General features: G+C 40.6%; 1 protein-coding gene across 7 annotated transcripts in view; it reads left to right on the top strand.

Annotated features, from left to right (window-relative positions):
- ccdc88ab (coiled-coil domain containing 88Ab) overlaps positions 1-25,469 on the top strand; it is an 84,702-nt gene that overhangs the window by 3,586 nt on the left and 55,647 nt on the right. For all 7 annotated transcript variants that reach the window (XM_051959502.1, XM_051959501.1, XM_051959500.1 and 4 more), the window contains exon 3: positions 8,606-8,714. In XM_051959502.1, coding sequence (XP_051815462.1) covers positions 8,606-8,714 — 109 coding nt within the window. The remainder of the gene's footprint in view (positions 1-8,605; positions 8,715-25,469) is intronic.

Raw genomic sequence — 25,469 nt, 5'->3', positions numbered from 1 at the left:
TCAGTTTGTCCTCTACAGGCCGTTAAGACGGAGTTATGTGACTTTCAGGAACATTAAATCTGCTCTATTTTGCATTGCATAGTTATGCAGCTTGATTTTAACTCTAAAAATCTGTTAAACATTAGATTTTTTTGCTAATTTGGCTGAAGAAAGTGTGGAGTATGGTGGTGTTTGTGATTTTGCCCTTCAGGTTAATGTTCCTGGTGGTCAGTAAATCCCTGCAACGTTTATATCTGCATGTTTTGTTTTTTTTCTGCAGACAGCATGCAGACGAGTTAAACCTACAAATCACTGACTAAGTATTAGTTAATGCTAAATACAAAAGGATTTTCTCGCTCAAGGCTAATTTTCAGTAAATCCCACCGTATAGGATCAGGATGTAGTTCTGTCTACAGCTGTCATTCAAACACTTTTCAACACATCATGCGCACACAAACAAACCGAGAACAAACCGGCTGATGTGGTTTGTAGAAGAGTTCTATGTCTAAGGAGGAACGGCACTGCTTTGGACTGCTGTTGAATGCTCCATTTGATTCTCTAGTATTTTTATGTCACCATATGGAGTCTACATTGTGCTCATAATGTGCTTTGAACAGCCTTTGTTGCTCTGATAGAATATTCTGAGGTTAGACGACCATCTGGCAGCCTTTTATCTACGGTGTAGAGAAAGTTGCATATAATTTCAGTCTTACCTTGAGGATTTTTTTGTTGTTTTTATACTGTATGGATCTCCTGTGTTTGTTTGTTTGGCTGATAACGGCTGGGGAGCTAATGAATCATAAGAAAATGCACAAAAGATCATTAAGATGCAATTTTATAGAAAAGCAAAAGAGGTTTCCACATTTAATGTAGAGTTTAATGATCAAAGAACATCTTAAATATCATGCATAAATACATTTTTCTTTAGTATTTTTTCTTACTTTGCTGGATATTGTACTTAATTTTTGACTGGAGCAGAGCTGCAACAGAAATTTTTGACTATGTTTTTAAGCAAAAATGTTGGAAATTGAGAGGCTCCAGCTTCTCAAATGTAAGAATCGGATCATTTTCTTTGTCATGTAAATCAAATACCTTCATAGAGAAAAAACTGTCCTGCCAAAAATGACTCATTGAGAGTGAGATTTAGCTGTCAGCCCAGATTTTACTACCGTTCTTAAAGCCTCGTCTTATTTTTCACTTCCCTAAATCTCATCATTCACCTCCTTCCTTCTGCCAACCCTCCTTTTCATCATTTCCCACACACCTACTGAGCTCTGCTGTACTTTCCCCGTTTCCTCCGTCCTTCCTCCTCCTGCTGTCCTCATCATCTCTGTCTCCTCTTCTGTCTCACCTCTGCTGCTCTCTTCTGTTTCCCTTTGACAAGCCTTTGTTGGCTTTCTCTGGGCCGAGTTACAGCAGACATAGTTGGGATTCCAGCTGCAGCGGAGAATGGCGGCAGGCAGATCTGCTGCTGGGGTGTCGGATCTTTTCGGTTCCCCCCACAACTTCCACTCGGGCTGCAGAGTCCGGGCTTCTGCATCAAAGTGTGAAGTCAGACGTTAATCTCTCAGCTTTCATCATCGTCTGTCTAGCTAGAGGATGTGCATCACGAGAGGCAGGAAACGGCAGCTGTGACCTTGAGAGGACAAAACTTTGACGAGACCTCAGAACCAAGGGCATGTTGAACCCCATGGGGACCATTTTAGGATTTCAGATCTTAGTTTGGCAGATCTAACAGAGCAAACTCAATGTGGTTTACAGTAGTTGGCCTTAAGAATGCGTTCTCAATTTTCTGTGGACGTTTGTGCTGAATTTCATCCAGTTGTGAATGAATCGCATCCTACCACAATTTAACATTCTACTTTTGGATGCACATCATTTAACGTTTCCATTTCGCCTGCTTAGCTTTCATTTATATTGGATCAGATGTATCTGATCTGCCCCCATTTTCTGTGTTAATTTGCCAGTGCTGCTATTTGGAGTCGGCACAAACCCAACACCTCCTCCATCTGCTTCACATTTCTAGCCCTTCGGTGGCTCAAGCAACATAATCCCTTCTGTTCCCTGGAAGACTTTTGCTGTGAAACATCTGCAGGAAGTGTTGAGTTTCATTAATAGAAGCTTAACGCTCAGAATTAACAGAGAAATAGAATTAATCGTTGACCAGGTGCAGCATTTCTGCTCCAGACGAGTGAGAAAGGCGTGATTATGTTAACGTAGTAAAGGAAATGTGCACCAGGCTGGATTTAACCCATAAGCTATTATAATGCAAGTCATTTTAGGGATTATTATTTGAGACTCTATCTTTAGTTTCAGTTTAGTCCTGCATCGCATCCAGCTTGGCAGGAGTGAGTTTAAGTGCAGTCCCTATGGATACAGGGGCAGAGAGGGGGAATGGGAAGAGGCCCAGTGGAAGCAGAAAGACAAAGACTCCATGTAAAGCCAATACAGGGAAACAGGATGATGAGAAGCACATACCAGCGGTGGGATCCTCGCCGGTCTGTTTGTGTGCTGCAGTTCCCAGGAGAGGAGGGTGAGCGATGACAGAAGAGGATGCAGTCATTCGGACCATTAGCTTTCTGTGGCAGTAAAATAGACACTGGCCTACCAGCAATACCACCTTAAGAGTCTTTTGAGATCTTAGCCTCTATACACACTAATACAGTTTTGCTTGAATCACTTCTGCTACATTAAGGTGGAGACTTTTGAAAATGCTCCTGACGCCGTCTTCGTTCGAAAACTATGGAACTGCGTTTTAGTCAGACATTCAAGTTCTCTTTCGGATCGAGTCTTGCCGCTACGAGACCTTCTCGATTTGTCACATCTCTATCACTTGACCTTTTTCCCCACAAGAAAAAGTCCAAGGCAGCTTTCCAAATTGCACACCTACAGCTGCCCTCATAAACTGCATACTGTTTCATGCAGGTTACTTTATCTTGATAATGTGCTTTAATCTTTGACTCTTGTAACCTGTCATTCCAAGTGAGCCGTCATCTGTACAGTGTCAGCGACTCAGGCTTGTTTACACCCGTGGGCGACACTGCAGCGTATGTGATGTAACTGCTGCAGGGGATTGTGGGTCAGAACGGCCAGAGAAGCATGCTGCATGCAGTCAGACATTTGAGTGTTTTCTGGCGAGCTACATTTAACTAAACGCTGTTCTGGTTTGCTGTATAATATGGGGGGATGGACATCGAAACGCAGCCTCAGTGTATGTTCTCCACCACCATGACCGCCTTGTTCACTTACAGCAGAGGTGTCAAACATGCGGTCCATGGACCAAAACCGGCCGGCCAGAGGGTCCAGTCCGGCCCTCAAATCTAAACATTACAGAGACGACATTAGCTACAGATTGTACATTTGTAAAGCTATAAACTGAGGCATAATACTGCTGAAATTGAACTTGTTTTCTTACAAAAAATCAGGTTGTTCATAATGTTCTGTAAAAAGATAATTCCTGAAATGTGCATGTTTTCAGAATTTACTTTTTTGCGCAAAAACAAAGGAAAAATATGGAGTTGTGGTTATTTATAGGTTATTATGCTGTGATTTTACTGGACCGGTGCATTTAAGATGAAATTAGGCTGAATGTGGCCGATGAACTGAAATGATTTTGCCGCCCCTGACTTATAGGAACACCTTGTTGCAGTTCTTAGAATTTTCTACAATTAAGCAACCAACTCTTTGCTTCATGCTTACAAACACAGCTGCATCATCATGTGATATGTTTTTCTTTTTAAGCTTCTGTCTGAAATGGCGCTGAAACACTCTTAACGTATTTTTCTTTTTAATATTTAATGATTATACAATATGCATTTACTGCTTTTTAGTAGTAGAAGGATGATGTCATGACACATAATGCTAAGGTCATCTGGTTTGACATTAATTGCATTATGTGGCACTCGCAGAGCAAAGTCCTCCTCTAAAGCTAATCGCCTGTATCACAGTTTTAGAGGAAGTGATGCAGATCCTTTAATGTGTTCTTCCTGTGGTCATTTTTCACTCCTTCTCTACCAGCAATACTATTAACTACTGTTTGGTTTCACTGTACTTACAAGCTTCCATTTGTAAATGTAGTTAGTGTGTTGACAAAATTCGATAGCTACATTAAGGCAGAATTCTACTGATTGCAGCTATTTTGGTAGCTTCCACTAAGACTGTAGTGGGAGTATTAACAGTTTGATGTATGAAGCGTTGTCTGGTTTGAGATTCTGTGCATTTCCCATAAGAAGAGTGACATTTTTGGCTTGAGATATCAAATATTCATTCGCTGTTACGATTGTTTCCCACTGGCCTGTAAATGTTGACTGTGTTTAGCTGAAGTGTGTCTTTTATTTGCGTAGTTTGGTGCATCAGGTGGTATTGGGACACACTGGTTAAAACCACATTTCAGTGCGTCTTGAATGAACCCTCCTGTTGCTGTGTGTCAGATTTAATTAGTAAAGCTGGCGTACGAATTACCCTGACGTGAACTGTTAACCTGAGGGTGCCGGCTAATAAGCGCTCATCCTCCCAGATTTCTTTCCTCTTGGGCCCCTTGTGTGCGTCCCGTCCAACACAAACACACACTCCCCCCGCTGTGTTTGGACAGTTCGGCTCGTAAGCTCCGTCTCCAACACGTGGTTGCATGAAGCTCCGTGTGCTCCTCTTTGTGTTTGGCCGCTCTGTTTGTGTTCATGAGCGTGTGCCTGGCTGCCCATGCTGACTGTAATCTAGCCTGTCATATATAGGTTAACTCCACTCCCTAACCCACCCAGCCAATCAAAGCTGGGAGAGGAGAGGGAGAAAGCCCAGTGGCCCGAGGCTCCACATAAGGCTGCGGTGCCCGTCGACAGCACGGACCGACCGGCTTATTGACTGACCGTCTGGCTCACTTGCTGACTAGCTGTCTGGATCTGCCTGTCTATCCCTAATCTATTTGTCTGTTTAAAGGTTTACTGTATCAGCAGCAGCATCAGGGAGGTGGGGTGGCAATAAGTGGGATTTTTCACCGGTGTTACCCTTTTAAGACGCTTTATTTATCCTGTGGGGTGTCGGCTTGTCTCAGGTTTGTGTCTCAGGTGTTTTTGTCTCAGGTTTGTGTGTGGCATCGGAGGAAAAAGGAGCGACTTTGTTGCCGTGGTTCTGTTGTCTCGACTGACGTAGCCGATGATGGAATGGCTGAATAGGAAGCTCTTTTTCTTGTCATCATTCATTGCATCGCCCTCCTCGCTCTGACAGGATTACAGCCTCCTCTGTGCTTTTTAATTAATGGGTTAAATAGACCCCCTACTATGGACCTCGCATGGGCAGAAGAGGGGGAGATGGGAGGTCACATGACTGTTCATTTAGACCAGCGTTAAAAAGGGTCCCTGTGTCCTTCCGATTAGCATAATAGTGTGTGTGTCGGGGTGGAGGCTGATCAAAAGGCTAATTAACACATCCGCACTGCAGCCGGTTGACCTAAGAGATGGGATTTTTCACTTGAAACCAGGAATTCTGTCCTTTCTCCTCATGCAGCTTAATACCTTTTGTGTTTTGTTACATTTTGGATTTTAGAATTAAGCTCCCCAAGCTGTATTCTTTCACTTGGCAGCACGTTTATGCCATCATCAACATGCAAATTGGATTAAAAGAGTAGTAGGAAGCTGGGGTGGTTGCATTCTTTGCTATGAAGCCGCTCTTGGTAGAAACAGAGCAGCAGCGTGTTATAGTAATCAGGAAGATGACGTTCGACCAGAAGTCCACTGTGACCGCAAGCGTCCGGCAACGTCCTTGAGGAAACACAATCCTTCACCTTGAACCTGCTCAACCCGGCAGAAAAAGACGCAGAAAATACATCAAAATCCTCTTTTTTTTTTTTTTTTTTTTTTTTAATATCAGCATGAGGCTGTATGGAGCTGCAGACTCTGATGCTCCCGAGTTCAAGAGTGCAGATGCAGCCGTGCACACATGCATGACTACACATGCGCTGCACACTGCTTGCACGCATGCATACATTCATAAGCAGCCAGGACCCTCCTTGCCCCTATCCAAGGGGGAGGAGGACCCGTTGACCCTCGTATATAGGTCACGGTATGTACACGCTTTGAAGTCTGAAGTGCAAATCATTAAAAACGAGAGCTGCTCTCTAACGTCGTGAGGCTCTAAAAATCTCAAGTACACGACTAGAGTTGTTTTCCTACACGGTTCCAAGGAAAATATCATAAATTAATTACAGGGATGTGTTTTTGTCACAGAGGGTGGGAGGGTTTTTACTATTATATTTCCTGTTCTTGACACATGGAGGCTGAGAGATGGCACAGATTTTCAAAACACGCCGCCACCGACATCCCAGAGGAAATTACAAACACATTTGTCAGCGTGAACACTTAAATGCACTTAAATTTCAACTCTGTAGGCATTTATTTTGATATTGTGTGATCATAAAATGGCTCTGTTGTGTTAGATTTCCTTGGACTATGAGTATTTTTAGATGCTACAGTACTTCCCTCTGTTTGTTTTGCATCATGCCAGCCAGATCAGGGTTTTTCCTGCACAGAAGAATTTTTGGCTTTGCCCCGTAGAGGTTTCAGCCAGCATCAAAGGAAAATCACAAGTGCGAAAATGATGAGAATTAAGACTAAAAATAGCAGTCCAACTTTTTTTTTTTTAAGCAGTTATGTTAATTGGAGTCTCACTTGCACACTAAAAACAGACTTTTTTTCTATGAAATGGTCAGAAATGGCAAGAAAATGCACGAATTTCTGTCAAATATGGCAACACAGACTCAAAATCCCATTGTAAGCAAGAAAAAACACGGTAAATATTCATTCAGCGAACCATGGCAGCTGTTGGACTTCATAATTTAGACGTTAGAACTCTGTTATCATATCTAGAATGTGATGAAACTGATTAGAACCTCCACTGAGAGCTTAAAATTCAGCTAGTGAGGTGACTCAAGGACATCAACATGTTAAGCAATCAAGCCTACATAAATAAAACAATAATACAGCTGCAAAGTTCATAACTGAGGCTGAATAAGAGAAATGCTGCCCTTATTCCTGCTATCAAGGTCAACTGAAGAACATGTTTAGTTGAGTTGTATTTAAAGACTTTGAGTAGACAGTATGGGAGACTCTAAATCCAAAGTTTAACAGCAAATTCCCACCGTTTCAAAGTGTCTCTCTATCATTTGTTGAACATCAGCTCAAGGTTTGCTGCTTCAGGGAGTCCAGGAAACAGGAATTTCCCTCAGGGAAATCAGTAGATGTCACATTAATTCCACAAGTCTTGCATTATATTACTCATTTTAACCGTAACTTGCCATTTTGACAAGCGTTTTTATCAATACTGCTCATGCTGTCAAAGAGCTTTACTGTTCAAATGTGGAAAAGTAATTAGCTGTTAACTGATGCCTGACAGTTTGCATGTCCAGCATTCCACAGAAATTCAGGCTCAAATTCCTAGAAAACTGACACTTTTTTTGTCATTAGTAATTTCCGGCAATTACACTGTCGGTAAACGCAGTTTGAAAAAGGTTTGCGGTGAAGTGAGGTTTGATTTTCTGAAGGTAATTTCCACAGATTTGCAGATGGCAGTTTGAACTGTTGGTTTGTGTGTGGAATGTGTGCGGCTCACTAAAACATGTCGACACCCGTGATGGCATCAGTCGTCATGCGTGCTCCTTTTAGCGTCCCCTGGGCGACGCTCAGCCAGACAAACGTGCAGCTTCTCCATTCTACAAGCACCGAAGAGGTGGTTATTCTCTTTTGAAGAGGTGATGATGAGAGGTTTAGAGAATTACCGAGCACCTCAGTGTGGTCTGAAAACTTCAATTCTTCAAGAAGAGCTTTGAATTTTCTTTACGTCACTAATAAATTTTGATTTGAAGGCTGGAGACGAGGCTGGTGCCACCGGATTGAAAGAGCGGCATGTTTATGGGTCTGTCTTTTTATTGTGTCTGTGGTTCTCTTGACACCAGGCCTTTACAAACAAGGGTCCACTGTCACTGTGCTGCTAATGCTTCTTTAGCCAAACACAAACACATTCAGTCACATAAAGCAACATTCCAGTGACACACTCCTAGAAATTATCTTAAAATGTCTGCAAAACTAGTGCAAAACAGCAAAGTGAATCAAATCAGTTATAAATACATAAATAAATGGAACAAAATGCTTCTAAACTGACTAGAAAAGGGTTATTCTTACAAGGAAAAAGGAAAAGATTCTAAATAAGAAAGACAAGGAAACTACAACGTACCACACGTACAAGACATTTGCAAATATTCTACAATACATCTGTTTACTTCAGTTCATTTTCTGTTAATCTTTCTAGTTTTTAGTATCAGTTTAGTCACTTTACACACTTAAGACGCTTCACACAAACACTTTTAGAAACTTGCATTCTGTAATATGCTTTTTGTACATTACATTATTTGTTATTCCTATTTTACTACTAACCTCTGTGTAATCGTGTATATTCCACTAACCTTTGTTTTTTGCTTATTGTGTTCTGGCAAAACAATTTCCTCCAGGATGAATAAAGTAGATCTTATCTTATTTGCACATGGCGCTATTACATGCAGGTACGACATATCGGTAAAAACTGTCTTTTATCTTTGCAAACTGTGATTCTTATGTAATAATATTCCATTTTTCTGCTGCAGAAATCCTAAAGCCTCAGTGCAGAGGACCAACAAGAAGGTGAACAATGACCCCACGCTGCGCATCCAGAACCTTTCCATTCTCATCAGGCAGATCAAAGCCTACTACCAGGTAAGATTCTCCTTGCATCTCCTGCTTTGTAAACAGAACTGTGTCAGAGACGCAGGTTCGATTCCAGCTCATGATCCTTTACTGCATGGGTTTCCTGTTTTCCTCTCTATCCTTGGCGGAGGTCTGCATTCCGAGTGCTTTTCTAGTTTACAGTTGTACCCTCCATTTTTCCTCCAGTCATTCAAATGATCAGTCATACAAACTCTCTCCTTTGCTTTCACTCAGTGTGACGCCACAGAAAGATGTAGCTGCATAAACAAAGATGTATCTGTGTGTGCGTGTGATGTTGTATCATGACCCCCATCCAGATGCCTGGAAAAGCCAAGTGACTTTAAAGAATGTAAAACGCACTGATGTGGCAATGACTCGCTTTCTGACTTTAATGAATGCCTGGAGTGTATTTCACTTTTTGCAGCTTCTCATTTTATCTCCAGATCTGCTTGTACACAACGACGAGTCACATGTAGCTGAAGTTTTATCTCATGTTCAGTCTGTGTTAACTGCTCATCAGGACTTGTCAGTTTCCGCTCTCACTGCAGTTAATCATCACTTGAGCCACAAGGAAATAACTGGAGCTTCACTTTTATCTTACAAGCTGAAGAGAAAGTAGACGAGACATGAAAGGAGGAAGAGTTCCTTGATAGCGAGACGGGAGAAAATGAGTCTCACGTTTATCAAACGCAGCGTTTTAAGGCATGTTTGGTGAGATTATGACTGTAGATGCAGGTAATATTATGCTGCTACCTTTTGGCTGCTGTGTGTTTGGTTTGCATGTGTCAAACTGCTTAGATTTGCAGCCCAGATCCGAGGCCGGATGCCAAACATTTGATGTAATGCAGATCTATAAACCATCTCTATCTGGGTTTCCATTACAGTTTTTCGCAAAATAAAAGCGATATTTCTAAAATTTCGACAAAGTATATTTGCGCTTTGAACGTGTTTCCATTGAAGGTTGTTCTGGGCAGAAGCATCGTAACTCTCGTCAAATATCATCCCGCGAGATTTCACTGCAGGAAGATGGACGCCTAAAACCTGTTTCCATCTCCTTCTAACACTCTGCATTCCTCTGCTGTTTGCTGTCTAGTATGGCAGTGATGTTTTTCTCAAGAATAATGGCAAGAAAAGTCTCGGTCTCCTCTTCTGTCCACACATACCGCGCCATGTTTACTCTGAGAGAACTGGTACGTCACGTTCGGTGACGTATAATTGCGGAAAAAGTGTTTCCATTGCGCTTTTGCGATATTTTTCAATATCGAAACGTCTGAAAAACCACCTCATGACAGCGTAAAAACTTTTTAGTGATATTTTAGTCCTTTTTCAAAATTCAGGTGTTTCCATTACCAGTTTTTTATTGCGCTATTTACATTTTGCGCATGTCTAAGGGTAATGGAAACGCAGCTTCTATCTCTGTGGCTGAGCATAAATATGTGCACACAGTTTCCCACAGATGTTATCAAGGAAAGATAATGAAACCTTGTGTCATCTGCATTTTTAAGTGGATGTAAACGCATCGGGAATTAATCTGTATACACTGAGATGAAGTATTACAGGTTTTTCCATCACCTGAGATCCTGAACCTTAAATGACCCCTAAAAATCCCAGGAAGTGGTCGAACCAGAGCCCACTTAACATCTTCTCCTAGTTCCTCTTCACTTTGTAGATTAATGCTAAAGTTTTATCCAAATGTCAGGAGTTAATGTGTAGTTTTTGATGGTATTCTGCACAGTCATATAACACCAGCAGCTTGTTGTTATACTTTTGCAGTCATGTTATTGCTCAAATGCATTGTTTAGTTTCTTTACTGTGTGCTACCCTGATGCCAGTTGTGAAACCAGCAAACTTAGCGAAATTTAAACAGTCCAGAGAGAAAATGATTCACGGCGTTGCTGCAACAGCACAGTTTATGATAACTGGGAGTGGAGCGTGACCCGGCATGCTGTTGCGACAGTACAGCGAGCTCAGGAATGTTGTCGTGGCCGAGTCGTTGCACCGACAGATTTCCCACACTTCAGACCTCAGACGGTGTCCTTGTAGACTGCGGCTGTACGAAGCATGTTTAAATGAATTTATCACAGAAACTGTAGCATTTATATATTTAACATTAGTTGTAGGGCCTAACTTAGATGGATGTCTTGATTGATTCTCTGTAATTGTATTGGAATTAGACGCTGCAGCTAATGATTATTTTCATTGTTGATTAACCTCTTGATTATTTCTCAGATTCATCAATTAGTCGTTTAGACTATAGAGCCCCAAAAATAGTTGATTTGTCATTTCCAAAGCTCAAGATGACGTCCTCAGATGTCTTGTTTTGGTCCACAAATCAAAAATATCGAGTTTACCGTCATAGAGGAGTAAAGAAAGCAGAAAATATTAGAATTTTAGAAGCTGGAATCAGAGAACTTTGGCTTTATTTTCCTAAAAATTACCCATATCAGTATAAATGGCAATTAATATAATAATTGACAAATATTGGTTAATTGTTGCAGCTCTGGTTGGAATAATCCACACAAGTCCTTAAAGTTGTTACTTTAGTAATTCTTTATCATCATTTTTGTGTCTGACGTCTTTAATTTTGAGCTGTTAGCATCACTGATTATCTGAGTGCTTTGTTCGGTCGCCCCCGTTCTGAACATCCTGTTAATCGCTCCCAGGTCATCTTATTTAAACAGTCACTCCATTGTGTTGACTTTGGCATTATAAGCCTAGAAAAGCTCCACTGGGCTGCTTCAAAAGGCTTGTAGAATTATCTGTGTCAGAGTCGGTGGCTGCTCAGGGTTAAGTCGTGACCAGTTGGTGGATGACAAGATGACGGGGAAGGTTAAGGACATTATCGGGGGGGCGACTGGGTGGCTCGGTTAAATGTTGTATTTTTCTTTACTCTCTATATGTTTTCTGATTTCTTTCTTTTTTCTTTTTTTCTTTTAAAATGATACATAAAGTGAAAGAAACTAGATAGAAAATGACGAAAAATAGGCAGAAAATCACAAAAATAGACAGAAAATGACAAAAAATAGACAGAAAATGACAAAAACGAGACACAAAATGACATAAACAATACACAAAACGACAAAACACGATCGAAAATGACAAAAACATGACACAAAACTACAGAAACGTCATCAACAGGTTATGCTAACATGTTGTGGGTCACGTTCCATGCATAATAATTATTATTTAAAATATTATATTGATTACAAAAATGTTCCCACAATTACAAGAGACAACAATGGGAAAAATATAAAACCAAAAAAGGAGATTTAGATTTCATTTGAACTGTTTTATTAGAAATTCAGTTTGGTCATCACAGGGGTAGGACGGGAGAAAAATGGCAATCCGAGTGAGCTCCAGGCTTTGGTACTTTAAAAAACATTCTGATTTATCTTTCAAAATAAGAAACTCTAATTTTCAATGAGTGAAATGGTATCTTATAAATTTAGTCTGGTCTGTTTGCGCAACTTCCTGTTTGCTTTTAGTCGCCTTTTTAGTCTCCTTTTCTGAAAAATTGCCACTTTTTTTTAGGATGAATAGCAAAAATTCTAGATTATCATGGTGACTTGGCCACTTGCATTCATTTTCTGCCCTTTTGTGATATTAAATGACTGCAGAGGGACCAACTGGGTGCACACCACCGGGTAATCTGTGTACTTTTAGCTTTATGTGGACATTGTAAACCAACAATGGAACTCTTGTTCCTCTGCAGCATTTGATTAATCTTGCCTGTTTGTCTTTTCGTCGCTCCATTGATCTCCAAGTCACACTATTGTTAAACCACTTGAGAGACCACCTACAGGTTTAAATCCCCCAGAGATCCCTGCTGTCTTTGCTGTTTGTGCTCCCGTGATGGTCTTTTAGGGACTTAGCCACCCACTGAAAGGTTCCTGATCAGATGTACTTGTTTGAATAATTATTTTAATCCATATTTTAGGCAAAACAAGCCAGGCTGTGTGGTGTTTTTACAGGGATGCTTTTAAAGTCTACTGTTGGATGACATAAGAAGTTGTTGGTGGCTAAAGCTTCCTTGTTTTATGGCTAACATGGTTTAATTGTCCACTTTTTCCTAACTAATCAGCTCTGTTATGCATTTGGGGGATTGGCAGGTTGAATAATTGCAGCAGTAACATAAAACTTGCACAGATAATGTTTATTACAGTCTATTAAAGATTATTAGACGATCAATTATCTGACACAATATCCATAATTTTTCCAACTTATGGTATAGCAAATTTTTTCTGATTCCTGATAAAATAAGTTAAATTAATTTAAAAGTGTGCTACTCTGGTGCAGCCGCCTTTCTCTATCTTTATTCTCCACACTCTGGTTTCAAACGGTGTCTCTCAATGACAACTCCTCTCGCACTATGCAGCCTGTTAACACTGAAGGATAAATGCTGAAAAGTTCGCTTTTAATTATACGTTTTGAATCATAAATAAAGACAGGCTTTTCAACAAAGTTTGGTGCTACAACATTTTTGCTGTCCTCTACTGCATCCGTATTTAGACGGTCGCCAGGTCGCCATTTACGACGTTTTTAGTCGCAAATGGCGACCTGGCGACCGTCGAAATTGAGCGCTCGATCGAGCTGAACCGCCTATCATGTTTTCTTCATGGAGGCAGCCACTTTGTATGATGTCATCAGCCTGCCATGATTCCAAGTGCTGTTCTCATAAAAGCAAGTGTAAGAGACAAGACAACTTCTGGTTATTCTGTAACATAATGCGTTTACTTATTCTGCATATAGTGCAGTTTATGGGCTTTTTTTGCACTTCTGGTTAGATGCTAAACTGCATTTGTTTGCCTTAGTGCTTGAACTTTGTGCATTGACAATAGTCTTATTTAATCTAAATTGTCCATAATTCAGTCATCATTTGCTGCCACAAACGGATGAAGAATCGAGGGCTATGAAGCAAATCTGCATTGATTTGTGAGGTTTTGTTCTGCCATGTAGAGGCACAGAACTGGTCTCTTAATATCACTCCTGCTGGATTTATGTCGGACATTTTTCTTGCATCAAAGTCCATCTTTGTCAGTAACGACTTGGAAATTTTCTCTGCCTTTACATTGTAAAAAACGCCTCTAATCTTTTTTTCAATGTCCTTTGTTGAAAATCCTGGGACCTGCAGTTTATTTTTTGACTCCCGTGAGATTTGCAGGAGTGAAATTGTCCCACAGGTCCCAAATCCCAACACAGTCCTGTACTGTCAAACAGAGTTCTAACAACACATGTACAGTGCAATCAGTGACGTGTTTAGTCGTTTTGGCTCATTGAGCTGAAACAGTGGGTTAAAGATTAAAGACCCGACTGTCTGCTTTAATCTCAAGGTGTTATCACATGTATAGTTTCTGAAGATTGTGGAAGTTTTTGCTTGTTTTCCTTCCCCCCCCCAAACTGAGATGTGCTGTTTAAGTTTCCTGCCGTGTTCACCCAGTTTAGGAAGAAAATGTGTCAATGATCCAGCTTGTATTGGGACAATGTTGGTCTGATGTGAGCTTTCAGTCGCCCTGGTATCATGTTGTTGTTTTCTCGCTTACTGGCTTCACATTTCCAGACATATGGATGTAGACGGTCCATTCAGGCTCTAGTCTAATGGACTTAACAGGTTTTCAATTTGCTGTAGCACTCAGCACTTTGGAAGAGTACTCGGAGTGAAGGGGAAGATGTATGGTCGGCTGCTTCCTGTGATCCAATATATCGATCTCGCACTTTGAACTCGCTCTTTTAATTCAATTCTTTGCTAGATCGTAATCGATCAGAACCGGCTCTTCAGTCGCAGATGCTCAGTCGAAAGGAAAGTAATTCAGCAGCATGAACTTGAGGCGACGCACTGGTGTCCGTGGATGTGTTGTCTCTTCGGTGAAAGCTTCATATTTCATGGCTCGGAGGTGGAAGGACTTTATTAAATTTGAGACCTTTGTTGACTCGCCGAAGGATCTTCTGGTGTCAAGAGAGAACTAATTCATTAACCTTGTTGGAGACCTTCTCTGGGACTTTCCTCACCCCTTCGACTCTATATGAGTTGTAATCCCAGGAGCGTGTGTGCAGAAGTTGTGGCGCTAAACAATAATAATGGTTTTCATTTCAGAGCATGAACTCTGCTGGCCTGAGTCATTTGAATGTGTTCAAAGTCTGTGTTATTGTTGGTGGAGTGGGTTGTGTAGGAAGAGGTTAAAGTCGAGAGACAGTTTGATTTAAGCAGCATATGTGCTTGTTTTTGTGAATGCATCATGTTTTAAATGGTACGCAGAAGCAGGCGTGATGGCAGCATATTTCCTAGCAGCAGTTTTTGCATTGCTTATTAACTTTTCTCAGTCATTTCTCCAGCGAAAGTTTCCTTCCTCTGGTGGTCAGTCCAAATATATGCCAGGCCTCTTTTTAATTTAGTGGCCTTGGTTTGGCATTCTTAAGCGGGATGTAACACGGAGCCTCAGCCAGCTGAAATAAATTCTTTGTGCCTTTTCTGGCTTTTCTCAGAGCTCGCTAAGTGAATCTCTTTATCCTGGTTTAGGAAAATCAGACTCCGAGTGCATGTGGTGTCACTCAGGGTCAAAACTAATGATTCTGGGAGGAGTTACAACTTCTTCTCCACTCCAGAAACTATGCATTTTAGCTGGTTCTGTAGAAATCTGCAAGGTGTGATTAAATGTTGGCCTGATTTTCTTTATGTGGCAGCTTTCTTTGCTCCCATGGTTCAAGCTCCAGACGTTACTTTGGGAATAAGAACACGTCTGTCCTCTGGTTGCCACTGCTTTGGTTTGGGGTGTGGCGTAAATGCAGGGAGCTCTGTTTTGACTGTTTAAAGGGTAACAGAGGCCACCATTCATGCAGAGTGTTGCCCGGCCCACAAAGCTCTGCAAGGCTCTTTGGTAAGCACACAGGGTTATCTGATGTGTTTTATTGGTTATCAACTGCTAGAGAACAGCCTGAGAATGTTTTCGTGCCTCTGAGCTCGTTGAGATCAAGTTTAACTACTTTTTCACACATTTTGTCTTTGCTGTTGTGCTGTGTGTTTGAATTTGCACTTCATTCTCGGCAGAATGATGCGGCGGTTTGTCTCTTTGTCTGTTTGAGCATTACTCAAAACGCATCAACGGATTTGGAGGAAATTTTCATCGACCATCAGAAATGACACAAAGACCGCCTCATTGGATTTTGGCAGTGAAGCGGCTTATAGTTTGAATCCACAGATTTGTTGAAGATGTCTGTATTGCAAAATAGCAATTCGGCGTCACTGTAACTATGACAAGTGATAAATAAAATGACTCCAAATAAGTCTGAAGCAAGTTTTAAACTGTACATTTTAATAACCAAACTATGGTTTAAATGGTTTATTCCACCCAAAATACTGCTTTCTGCCCAAATACTTTTAGTTTATTCCACCTAAACAGAACTTTCTACCAAATGAAATCCACAAATGTGTCCAAAATAACTGAATTGTTTTCAAACTGACTAGAAATTAGTGAAACTTTCCTAAAGTGTGTCAGAAATTTGTCAAAAATGACCCAAACTTTGTTCTAGATGACTCGGAATATCTCCAAAATGCTCAAAATCCATCCAAAACGAGGTAAAAGTTATCAAAAAATGTTTCCACACTGAATGGAAATTTGTCAGATTTGTTCAGAATGACTTCAGATTTGTCACATCTTCACAAAATCTATGTGGAATTTGTCCAGACATCATTGAAATGTGCTTTAATGGAACCCAGTCAAAATTTGACCTAAATAACTTAAAATTTGGCCAAAAACAAATGGAAAAAAAAGCTTAAATCTGTCCAGAATGAGGAAGAAGAATGAGGACTTATCGGCACTTGTCTGTTGGAAATGATCCAAGGAACAACTGATTAAATTGTGGGGGTGTTTCCGAGTTCCATCAATGCCTGCTACATATTTAGGCCATGTGATTCCGTATCTATACATAAGGTGCACATGCAGAACACACGCCTGTGCTCAACACAAGGTCCTTTTGTTTGTGGGTACATCTATAAATGACCGTGATTTCTGCCACAAATTTTTTTCAAGATTTCAGCTGTCAGAAATGATACAAAGACTGAGCAACCTTGGAGGAGTACTGCGCTCTCTGACTGCTTTTCTTGTTCTCGCTTTGCTCACATTAAGCCTCAGAAAGCATCAGGGTTGGACATTTGGGACTGCATTTCTGGCTCACTCTCTTGACTTTTTTCCCCCGAGCTGAGAAAACACACCGACACCAACAAGCCCTTTTCCTCACCTGCTGTATGAATCACTGTTTATTATCATATCTTAGACCCGTTTTTCTCTTATACTCTTCCCAGTTAAGCACTTTTTAAGATGAGAACGAATTTAGAAATAGAGCTTAGTTATCTGTTGCCAGGTTTGAAGCTTTTTTTTTTTTTTTTTCCAGATCTAAAGCTTTACAGAGATGCTCTGTTACTGGGCCAGAGTGAAGCTGAAATGCAGATAGAGGACAAACTCTGTCTGTTAGAAATGTAGCTATAAAAGGCTGTTGTTGTTGTTCACTTAATCAGAAATGGAGAAAAAAAATCCCATCCATGTTGTTAATATTATTATTACAGCTGTTGCCTCATGAGAGCCATTATGTTTTACCGGCTTTATCTAGAACAAAATATCATACATGTATATTTTTATGTCCTCTATGAAATCCCCCATTGCTCCTTCCAGTAAATCCGTTCATTAGGGCATGTGTTTGGACCTGCAGGCTCAGTCTGTGTTGTCATGAAGACTCACATGTTGGCTTTTCTGTTGATGATGTGAGCCTAACCAGATGATATTCAAACAATCACACGGGTATCAGGAAGTTGGACATCACTTCAGGGAACATAATTCAATTCAGAGGCTGCTCAGATTGATCTGTCTGAAATAAACATTAAGCTTTTCAGCGATGCACAGTGGGCTGGGATCTGGAAATCTTGAAAGTTTAACCCCCTCCAAATTGCTTTTATTTTTGTTTTTCTTATAGTAGAATAAAAATCCAGTTCAACAACAACAACAACAACAAAAAAATCAAGTCAAACGGTCTATTCTTTAAAAAATTAGGCCAGTTTGAATCTCAGGAAATGACACATTCCACAGGCGTAAAAAAAATTGATATTTGAGCTTTTCATTCTATTTCTTTTTGAGAAATTAATAATTTTTACCTGAGATTTCAACAATATTCAGGTTTACCTGCTCCAAATTTTCTTAATTGCTTAAATTTAGAAGATTTCTGCAAAGTTTGAAAAATATAGTAAATTTTCACTCTTTTTTCTGAGATTATTTTCATGTACCACCCAGAATATTTTCACTTGCCATAAGCCAGATATGGGAAAGTATATATTTTCTGAAAGAATAGGATGTCAGGTGTTGAAAAATACAAGTGTCAGAAAATCTGGCTTATGGCAACTCTCACAGATCAAATTTTACTGAAGAAGGTCTAAGTTCCCCTGTGTGGACTTTGAGCGATTGATGTTAACACGTATGTATCGAAATTGTAAGTAGTACTTCTAATATACACATACTTTGCAGTATAAAAAGACTTCTAGATGTCTAAGTGTAACAACTGCCTTCAAATTTTGAAAATGGTCATTTAAGGCATCAATTTAGGGCAGATTTCATTAAAAATTCTTGAAATTTGGTAGATTTTTCCAGTTTAGACTTCATGTTTCACTGTTATGTTTTTTGTGAAGTAGTCATTTACTCTGCATAGAATTAGTTAATAAAACATTTGAAGGCAATATCATGTCTCGCCTTTCAAATTTACGTTTAATCACCAAATTCCATCGGTGGAACCCTACACTTATGTCTAGAAAAATCTCCCTGCAGCCTTAACTTTTTAATATAATTTAAAGATATCTTTTTAGATGTATTCCCAAGTATGTTGCGGTTGAAATGAGCCCTCAATCACTACCAGGGGATGATTTTTAGCCAAGATATTACATTTTTTTTCCAAAAAATAAGCCGAGCAGCCCACTGTGCGATGTTTCCTCCTTAAAGCAAGGAAAATACGAAACATTACACGATCACTAGAGAAGTTCTAGCTATCAGACATCATGATTATTGGTCTGAACTCCTGACTATACTAGTAAAAGCTGCCCTGTGTACTTATGCTCAATTCTGCAGAAACTAATATATGTTGCTTGTTTCTTGAGGAGATTGCAAAAACCACAATCTGATGGAGCAAATGTACATATAATCAGTGCAGACTGATTCAGTCCGATGATGCACAGCAGCACATCCAGCTGTACTGAACTTGATTTAATAAAATAAAGCGAACGGTTGCCTTCTATGTAGCAGATTTTTTTCGAATTTCATATTTCTGTCGATAACATTTACAACCCAACAGACGCGCTTTGCATCCAAATTCACATCCCTTCCTCTTGCTCGATTTGCTTGAGTATTTATTATTTGATGATTTGCATATATCAAATAAAACCACATGATCTGACCTTTCCAACAGCGCTGGTTACTTGTTGGCAAGAAGAACAATTCTGAATTTACATCGGATTTACCTGCTTGCTGCTCTGCATCCACCTCCAATCATTCACCAGCATCCATTATTCATGTTTATGCTGCTTATGAACTGATCATTGCAGAGATATGTTATTATCTAGATATGTTAATATCTATGTAATGCAATCATTGCTTTGATATTAACATATCTATGCAATAATATCTTAATATTGCATCACAAGGAAGAGCGGAGCAAGAGATTTGTAATTATTCTCATTTCTGTACACAATGAAGTAATGTTATGAAGACGGATGATTCTTCTGTAGAGTAATATCTTTACTAATATCTTGTGCTTCTTGTTTTGAGTAAGATTGTTGAATAAGTCATGAAATCCCTTTTGACAGCCTTTCCAACAAAACTCCTTGTTTCTCTTTGCGAGAAAGCATTGGCAAGTAATCTGGTTTTAGGGCTGCAACTAACGACGCGTCGACTAATCGTCTGAGCACGATACCTCATCAAAAGCGGAAGTGAGCGCGCAATGCAACAGAAATCGGCGTCCGACCGGAGCGCAGAACACGGACGGACATCGGCACTGCATCTTGCATATATTATGTACGCAAGATGCAGCGCGGATGTCCACGTTTAGATACAGCTGTATAGTAAACGCTGACATCCGCGTTTACGATAGATCGTGGACATCCGCGCTGCATCGTGCATACATATATATGCACGATGCAGCGCCGATGTCCGTGCGCTCCGGTCAGACGCTGATTTCTGTTGCATTGCTCACTTCCGCTTTTGATGACGTCTCGTGCTCAGACGATTAGTCGACGCGTCATTATTTGCAGCCCTACTGGCTTTAAATTAACAGCAAATTTCTGCCTTGTTTCCAACACAGTTCTGAGATTTTGCTCAGAACTGTGTTGTATTATCAATATCCAGTGATGGAAAAGACTGTCCTGAAAATAACAAGATACCGCATGTATGGCTGGTTGTTGTAATGACCAAGGTAAGAGCTTTAATGTAAAGGTAGTGAAATTACTCAGAAAACAGCCTCGGGCTCACCGGGTTAATGTGATTTCTTCTGAACACGGCCACACATTATACTCTCCTAGATCTTAGACAACGAGGCAGATGTTCTAGTAAATGTCGTTCATTTGTCATCTGTCGCTGCCGGCTTTCTAATCATCCGCTTACTGTAAACAAACACTTTGACACACATTTGTACGTAAACATTTCTGCTGTTTTTGAGCTTTTACAGTAAGATGCTGTTCCCTTTTACACCCAGAACCACCCGTCAACCCCGTCACATAATCACAGCCGTGAGTGGGAACCCAACACCAAAATAACACCGTATGTGAGCGTATATATGTGGGCCAGCAGTTGCTTTGTGTGTTTCAGCATGTGCCGGGTGCGATGGAGCACATGTGAAGGGGAATTTGTGGCAGTTCTGATGTAGAGTAGGTTCCCATATGTGAAGAAGTTGCTATTTTTAGGTAGGTTTGCAGAGCTGATGTATGAAGGGGAAGCTAGAAACTGGGTTCTTCTTTTCCATCACTGAACTGGAGCATACTGGAGTCACTGTTGAATAATGAGCCCATGTTCAGCCCTGTGACTTTCTTTTTACATCCAATTTACAGCAGCATGTTTGAACAAAAAAAACAAACAATTATCGCTCTACAAGTTTTCTGCTCTGAAGCCGTTTTAGCAAATTAAACCAAATTGCAAAGAGCAGATTAGCTGCAGAAACAATGTGACTTCATTTGAATGACACATCAGAGACGGCAGTAACTACCTCCACTTAAATTGCATGGAATGATATGATTGTGTGAACTTTTCGGTCGGTGTGAAGCAGAAGCCCCGGGGTGATGGAGTTTAGGGCTTCCCCGGCCCACCTGCCTCCACCTTTTGAAAGCGGCAGCAGGATCAACCCGTCCTCTCGTTCTGCCTCGGGGCGCCGTCGTAAAAAGCACTCTGGCTGATAGATAACGCTGAAGAACAAAAGAAAAAGGGGAACTAATGGCGTGTTTTCTCCTCCTCCTCATGTAAGAGATGATCTGTCCATCTGGCCAGCAGGAGATCCTGACTGCTGCTCGTTTCACTGCAGTTTTTATCGCCACGAGCAGCTATTGATTTCTTTTCTCCAGGTCACATCTAATTAATGAGCCGTTCAACATGTGAATTGACTTCGTTTCACTTTGCATATAGCCCAGTTTTATGTGGTAATTAATATAACGAGTTTGTTTTTAAGTCAGAAGATGTCTTGAAGGGCCTGTTTTCACAACAATAAAAATATCTAAACCGGAAAGATGAATTCTCCAGATTTTTTCATGTCTTTGTATTCAGAGATTTAACTTTGCCGTAATTTCTCAAAATCCCATAAATCAGCTGATAGATTTAATAGATATGTTGTCTTTTATAAAGCATCTGCATTTTTCAGAACCAGCCTGTAATAACAGATTTTGAGCTTTCCAATAGTCCTGCTGTCAAGAAAACTAACAAAATTTAAGCTTAAAATTGCAACATTTCATGAAAAACCATGGTATTCTACACATGTTGTATTTTTTAAAAGTATTCTGCATCTCACTCTGTAACCTCTGAACTCCAAAGTCAATCACCAGGTTTGACAAGACAGGTGTTTTTTTGTCTTTTTTCTTTCTTAATTCTGTACAATTACATTTCCTAGAGCAAGAAACTGTAAAACCAGGAATACTCATCAGATTTTCCAACGATTCTATTTTTATTCTATTTTGTGTGATGTGACTTTTGTTTTTGTCTGAAATATTAAACAAATTTAAGCTGAATGTAATGATATTTCATCAAAATCACTTTATTCTACATGCGCAATTTTAAAAAAAATGCCAAAAATATATTGTTTGCTGTAAATAGATTCTGTAGAGAAAAAAAAAAGAAAATTCAAAAAAAATCTCTGCGTCTCAGCACAACTGGGAAGCCGTTAGTGACTTGGCTACAAACAGCAATTGTGCGGCAAAAATTCAGAAAGTCTTCAGCTGAACTGCAGGAGTATTAAGAACAGATGGGAGGCAAATGCAAAAAAAAATTGTTAAACATCTGCAATATGTAGAGTCACAATTTATTTCTTATGTTGGTAACATCTGGGGTCACTTGGAAATCTGGGCAACTTTGTGCTGTTTCCATAGAGGCGCAGGACTAAATATTGTGGTGAAAAATGAGCCAGCAGTGAGTAAAAATGTGACGGTAGCAAAAAAGAACCACCCAGAGACTGCCTGGGGTTCAGGGAGTTAAATACTAGTTTCAGTTTGTGTCTCTAATCAGCTGCTGGATTGATGCTGATGTGCTCATTCGCCTGCAGTGCGCAAACCCCCTTTTTGTGCTCTTACGGCTCTATTGCAGCGCTGAACAGCAGGAAAAGCTTTTTTTTCATGTAGCATTGATTCAGTTCAGGAGGATGTAGTGAGATCTGGTGTTTAAGTGCCTTTCTGTGTGTGTGTGTGTGTGTGTGTGTGTGTGTGTGTTGTGACAGAAAGCAGAAGTGTGCTCCTTCCCATTGTTGGCGGTAATAACCTTTTTCAGGTCGGTAATCTCTGCAGTTTTTCAGCAGGAGAGAAGTCCGCAGAGGGCAGGAGAGTGTGTGTGTGTGTGTGTGTGTGTGTGTGTGTTGTGGAACATTTACTGTACCACGTGTGTCAGACTCTCTCGCATGGGGAGAATAAACCCATCTCCCCGTTTCCATGGTAACGCTCCGTGCCTGCAGAATGGGTGTGATTCAAGCTTTCAGGGTTCACGCAGCAACACACACATGCACACACAGATACACACAGCAGCAGCAGCACAATTAGTCCCCTGTTAAAGCCGGTAGCGGAACTAGCGCCTGGTGTGTGTTTTAAGGGAGGAGTAGTTGAACAGACAGCGCTCCTGTGAGGCAGAAACACAGCAGCCTTATAGCCTTTAAACTGACGTCACCGTAGCACACGAACACGCTTTGACATCCATCCCGGCATGGCCTCTGTCACATATCGCACGTGCAGCTCTGTGTGCATGCATTTCTGTGCAACATAGAATATTATCTTTACTATCAGCAGACACCATTTAGCTGAAGACAAAAGAGCAGGAAAGGGGCTGAGAATCATTTCTGTGTCTGAAATCACCTCTCAGAAGAAATGTCTCACCAGCACAGCAGATCAATATGTTTTTAAGCATCAAACCTGCAGAGCTAACTTCACTATCCCGTTACTCGGCTCACGTATACATAACGAATTTAAGCACGCAAAATATATCGAGTGAGTGAATTCTGTTGCGCCTGAGTGGTTGCATCGGAAAGAGTTGTGGACAAGCTCCCCCTCTTTACAGCGGCACCTCATTCTATCAGTCTGTCTAAATGTCTCAGTGGGATGGAAGAGGAGCTAGTGTTGAGATCCTGCTGGAATCAATAATACAGCAATATAGTGTCAGGATGGGGGGATGGTGGGGGGGGGGGAAGATGAGAAGCGAGGAGGAGGAGGAGGCAGCAGCTCATCCCTGCGTGCCTGGAGTGAGAAGTGATGGAATCAAAGCTGCATCTTTCATTTCTCCGTCTTATTTGTCTTTTTTTCCCTCCATCTTCCCCCTCCTCCACACACACTCTCCTCTCTGTGTGAATATTTGCTTTTTTGAAAGTTGAGACGACACCCGTTTCCACGTCCCGCATGTGTGAAATGAGCATGATTAGATATATAGAATATCATTCACATTGACTGAGCCAAGGACGTTTCCGCTGTCACAGTAAAAGCTTTTTGAGCGTGCGCGTCCACGTGCACGGTTCAGTGTTTGTAGCACATTGCCATGATGTGCTCAGTGTGGCGACTGTTCTGCCTCCTGCCGTGTCCGTCATGTTTTATGTATGAGAGCTAAGCCTCTGCCGGCTAATCCAAGAGGCGTTTTTCGGCTACAGTAGTTTAGCTTTGTTATTAGCTTCTAGCTAATCCTCAAAGCGTGTTATTACCCACACCCCCTAAAAAAACCTCTGCATACTAACAGCAGCATACCTAAGGTGCTGCAGTAGAGATACAGACGTCATCTGATTTTATCTACACGGCACAAATTTCTCTTAATGTTCCGCTCCATGTGGCCTGGAATACAGACATTTTCAGTCCTGTAGCACACATTAGGTGAGAGACAAAGCTGTGTTGTGATCTGCAGGAAACACACAATGGTGTTTGCACTCTCGGTTTGTGTCTCACATCTTGTCTGCGTCAGTCCTGTGGTGCTACAATCTGTCCTTTAACCCTCTGAACTCCAAGAAGTTTCTGGGCGTTTATTGCTCCTGTCGCATTTTTACTCACTGTGGGGTCGTTTTTCGCTGCAGCATTAAGTTCTGCGTCTCTATGGAAACAGCAGTTATGGGTAGAAGTAGAGACAACTCAAACATGTCTGTTTGTGCAGAAAAACTAAATTGTAATGCCATAAATCATACAAAAAGTTAAAAAAAAATGTTCAAAATGTTTTCTGGTGCCTCCACATTCTATTGCATAGCCTGCAGTTCAGCCAAAAAATCCATGAATTTTAGTCGCATGACTGTTGGTCGCAGCTGAGTCACTATTAGCTTTTCTGATGTGTGGAGGATCCTAGAATTTTATGTTTTTTACAGAATCTGATCGGCACAAATGGTTTATTTTTGTTTTTTATTTTAGGAAATATGATGTTGAGCTTAAATTGTGTACATTTTTCTGAAGCTGAAAGTCACTCGTGATTAGTTAAAGCGCTATAGGAGGGTAGAAAGTATGTAGGGTTGTACAGTTTCTTGTTCTGAAAAATGTAATTTTGCCGATTTAAAACGGAAAGAAACGTGGTTTTCAAACCAGGTGATGGATTTTGTGATTCAGAGAATCCAAAGACATAAATCCAGATTGAAAATACTTTAAAGAAATAAGAGAAAATGTGTCTAAAGTTCATAAAGGATTATTTTTTTCTCTTCTGAAGCTCAGAGCTGATGCCTGCGCAGATCAGGAAAACACAGATTAACAAGTGCAGCACAAAGGACCCTTGAGAAAAGAAGGGAAGGAACAGCGTTAGTGAATGGGCGCTGCGTCACACCAACTCATGACTGCACGGGGCAGATCCTTCCTTTGAAAACTGAAAAAGGGAGGAAGCCAGTTGAAATGAATCATTTTTGCTGAGGAAGAGGTGAAACAAAACATGTTGTGTGTCTCACAATGACACCAAACCTGCGGTCGTTTTGTCTCACACTTTTGTTCAGTTAAAGATTATTCATTCTGTTAAAGATAAACTTAGTTGTCGTTTCTTTATGGTCGGATGGTTTGAAATAAGGGTTGAATTATGTGTTTGCTTCAGTCTTGATATTGGGAGCAGATAT

This window comes from Acanthochromis polyacanthus, chromosome 15, assembly GCF_021347895.1.
Source record: "Acanthochromis polyacanthus isolate Apoly-LR-REF ecotype Palm Island chromosome 15, KAUST_Apoly_ChrSc, whole genome shotgun sequence".
Classification (NCBI taxonomy): domain Eukaryota; kingdom Metazoa; phylum Chordata; class Actinopteri; family Pomacentridae; genus Acanthochromis; species Acanthochromis polyacanthus.
Note: the sequence above shows the minus strand (reverse complement) of the source record. Positions and strands in the feature narration are given on the sequence as shown.